This window comes from Sinocyclocheilus rhinocerous, unplaced genomic scaffold (assembly GCF_001515625.1).
Source record: "Sinocyclocheilus rhinocerous isolate Xijiao unplaced genomic scaffold, SAMN03320098_v1.1 scaffold262, whole genome shotgun sequence".
NCBI lineage: Eukaryota > Metazoa > Chordata > Actinopteri > Cypriniformes > Cyprinidae > Sinocyclocheilus > Sinocyclocheilus rhinocerous.
Window position 1 is genome coordinate 743284 of NW_015641038.1, and position 4272 is coordinate 747555.

At 36.7% G+C, this 4272-nt stretch overlaps 1 protein-coding gene across 1 annotated transcript in view; it reads right to left on the reverse strand.

The window, feature by feature from the left end:
* LOC107754284 (zinc transporter 8-like) overlaps positions 1-4005 on the reverse strand; it is a gene marked incomplete at its 5' end in the record, with an annotated part of 17493 nt that extends 13488 nt beyond the window's left edge. Inside the window, 4 exons of the mRNA XM_016570677.1 lie at positions 301-395; positions 559-665; positions 1052-1181; positions 3855-4005. Of these exons, the coding sequence (XP_016426163.1) occupies positions 301-395; positions 559-665; positions 1052-1181; positions 3855-4005 (483 nt within the window). The remainder of the gene's footprint in view (positions 1-300; positions 396-558; positions 666-1051; positions 1182-3854) is intronic.
* Between the last annotated feature and the right edge of the window lie 267 nt (positions 4006-4272).

A 4272-nucleotide genomic window follows, 5' to 3' on the forward strand; every position in this document is an offset into this window, starting at 1 on the left:
AAATATTATTGTAATCAACTGTCATCCATACGTATTCATTTTAATAATTCATATGATTTTACATGTGGCCTGAGAAAACCATGTCTATTATTTTGGTTTGTGAGATCGGAGATTGCGCTGCGCATGTGTACAAACATTCAGGAGGACACAAACTTCTTGAGAACACGGTTAATCGCGAAACCGGTTAATCGCTGCATCCCTAGTCTGAGACACACAAAACATGTCATGACAAGGAAGATTAAACTGACTTGAGGTCAGTTTATAGGTAAATATGCATTACGTAAGGTTGTTCTTTCATACCTGTGGAGGTTCAGCAGGGGAGCTTTGGGAGGCAAAGTCATCATCGTTCACCTTAATCTCTTCATAAGGCCTTTTCTTGGCCTTCTTTTCTACCTCTGTAAGTCATGAGGAGACATTCTACATGTCATACTAAGGCATTCTCACTTTTAACAAAGACTTTACATCACACTTATCAAAAACTACTGAGTCTCTCTGAGCGACTATACTGCAGTCGTAATAACCTTTGAAATCAGTGTGACCTTGTGGTGGTTTACTTACGCAGGACATCAGAGAGTTTGACCAGTATGTCATTCTCATAGACGGCTCTTTCCTGCCAGATGGACAAAACTCTACCTAACTGTTTCTTACAGCTCTCGTCTCCTTCACTGGACAGGGTAGATAAAACATGGTAAATATAATTTTAGCACAGGAAGAATAATAGCAACACAACTACAAGATGCAAATATTCAAGTTAAGACCCTATTATACTTGCCAAAGAAAAATTTAATATTTGAAGTATTCAATAAACAGAAACTCCCTTGAGGGTTTGTTTGTTTGTTTGTTTGTTTGTGTTTAACGCCATGCCAGCTTCTGTGGCTATTTTCATTGCGAGAAAAATGGGAAATGATCTATTTCACAATAACACAGTCTTTAAACAATCCATAATACTACTACTTATGTACTAAACCCACTAAATAAAAAAATATAACAATTTAAAATATTCCAATTTAAAATGGGAGCTAAACAGCCCAAATATACTGGCCTAACTCACCTGGAGACATGTTTAAAAGCATCAACAATGACTGGGGAAAAATCTTCTGTGAACTCTGGTCCTTTCCTCTTGCTATTCTGTATGACATCATTTGCAAGATACAGGAAGGTCAGCTTACGGGACACTTGGGCTGCACACAGAGAAAGAGAAGAAAACATTTCTTAATTTAATAGGCTGTCTGTTTGGGGAGGAATAATTCTTTAAATATTTGCGATCTGAAAGAAAAGGCATGTGATGTTTAATTAAACCAATTAAATCATTTATACCATTGGTTTTTAATGTTGAGAGGGGGAAAAAATATATTTTTGAGGCAACTGAACAACAATTAAAATGTTCTAGCAACAAAAACAATGTTGTAAGGGTGTCAATACAGGCCAACCATGCTTGGCATGTAGGTTTTTGAGCAAGAAATGATTGTTGTGAATTCCTCCTGAACACAAAAAACCTGCTATAAAAACTACACTTTCACTATTGAGACAATGAGATCTCAGGAGAGATGATCAAAAGATAGCTTTGTTTTTTAGTACCACCACCCAAGCAACGAACCCATTATCCAATCCCATCTCCAAGCAAATACACAGTATTCAGAAATGAAGGCCATGTAATAACTTGAACACTCATAAAAACAAATAATCTAATTCAAAAACACAATACAGAATTCAAACCGGGTCTGCACTTGATCATGTTATTCTGAAGCTGTAATATTATCCCATTAGCCTAAAGGGAGCTCATTCCCAAGCAACTAGGTTAAACCATAAAAACAAGAACGCACGGTTATCACTGGGAGATGCCATGAAATCCTATGAATTAATCTTAGCACTGCTATCCCACACAGTAATCCAAAGCCCTCATTGTTGTCCTAAACTCTGACTAGTTCTAAATAAAAATGACCCAACACTGAGAAACTCATAAGAAAACAATGATCATTCATTTTCATACAGAAAAATGGAGCCATCTCTAAAGGGCAGTTTAAAATGCACTTCTCCATCGACAACAAACTACACAGCGGCTTAATAACGTGCATTCATAATCATTTCTGTCAATCAAGTACTGCATCTACTCTGCCTGAGGTCAACTGTAAACAGCATTGCCATGTGATCACAGGGCAACAAGCCAAACACATGTCAATTACTAGAGTAAACTTAGACCAGTTTTCCCAAACACAAAATGTATCTTTATACTGTACATTCAAAGCTAGATTGAGACCTACAATCAATAAGTTTAATGTACACCTTAACCTGATGTTTACTTGCACTCTGTTGGAGATAAATACAACAGAGCTGATCACAGAATCTAGACTCCTACAGCACATTATGTGTCATTATCACAAAGGTGCAACATTATAATAAACCTTCAGTGACACCAGTCGTTATGCAGGATCAGACTAAGTGAATGTTTATCACGTCTGTGAGAAGATAAAAAAGGACTGTGCTAACCTGTCATAATAACGAACGGAAAGCTTTATAAACTGTTCCTATGCAATTTCTGGATATCACTATACACAAATAGATACAAAAATCTGTGGCAACATAAAATTTGAATAGGAAATGACCAAGCAATGAAACCTAAAGCCACTGTGAAATTGGATTCTAACTGGTTAATCGTGAATGCATTCAAATGAATTCCTTAACAAAAAATATATATATATATATATTTTTTTTTTTTTTAAGTTTAATTCAATGTAGGTAATTAGGTAACTCAAGGTACACTATTCAGGGTGTCCTGTTGTCAAGTGATAAATTAAACCAGTTGTAGTAAAGTTCTTCAGCAACGAGCCAAACAAATTGTACATATTGCTATTCCAGCATAATTTTTGGTCACATTAAAGTGTCTCCATGTTATCCAAGTGTGCATGAAATAGATAGTGGCATACGTAAAATGCCTTTTCACAGAAGCGCTAATTAAACAACTATTTCAGTCAATGATTTTGGCCACCCAAAACTTTAAAACTTTTTTTCTTTTTGCTGTTTCAACTGAATATTTCAATGCATCACTACTACAGCAATAGCACTGACAAAATCTGCAGTTATGGAAATAATAAAGATTTTTATAGCCATCAGACTGGATGTTCAAGCAAAGCAAGCGTGTGTTTGGGAAAGACACAGTACTTGCCATTCAAAGAGGGGGATCTAATTGATCCTAAACTAGGTTGTTTAAGATAAATCACACTTTTTTTTTTAAACACACCCTGTGTTAGATCAAACAGGTCTGTTCTCATCCCAACATAAGACCACATGTGCCATGCTGAAAAGTGAAGGGGTCTGGGTACATGTACAATCATTGTGTCTTGCCATTTTTACTGGAAATTTCACTTAACCAAAAAAAAAAAAACTTAATCTAGTAGGGGAAAAGATGAGTAGATGCTTCAAAATGGCTGCCAGGGTCAGTGGAAAATAGATCATAACATATCTAATGTAGATATTATATAGAATATTTCTTCTGGGATTCACCAAAATCTTATATGCAGTAGTGTAATCTGAGTTGCTCAAGCACTGACCTAACACATGTTGCTGAATGTCTCACTATCTGCAATTGTCTTACAGACCATTATTGTGTTTATCAATAGAGAAAATCAGTCAAGAACTGAGGGTTTGTCTCAATAATAACCTGCAAAGTAAACTGCAGAAATTGCAAAGGAATCAAAACATGCAGATTAGCTAAACTGCTAGCTTACAGGGGAACCTATGATTAGCTTGTTTGCTACATGTGTTGTTTATTTTAATTTCAAAGCGACAAAAACATAACATAACCTCGCATTGTAAAGCTATTCTAGGTGTTTGCGGTAAAATGTATCTCTCCTTACCTTTCTTCAGCTCGTTATACCAGACTTTGACGATGGTTTTGGAGTGTTTTCTGTGGTGGATGAGCCACAGTGAAAGGGTCTGCACGCTCTGCTGGGAGTTACTCAATTCTGATAATTTCTTCTCCAAAGCAGGCTCCGAGAACACGGATATTTTCAATTACAAGTAAGAATTGGGTAGAAAAGGCTCCTTGCCTAAACCAGGCACCCGGAGGTCGAGGATATCAAAGCTAATAACTCCTCAAACTAGCTACACATTCCCTGGTTTACCACACACTGCCATAAAGTTGGCTTGACGTTGGACGTGCGATATTCGCAAATTTAGGGACCGTCTCTAAAGTTACATACGACATCGCGCACACGTTCTTCTTCTTCTTCTACTAATAACGTTTTATGGCGGATGGCAAACCAACTTCTGGTG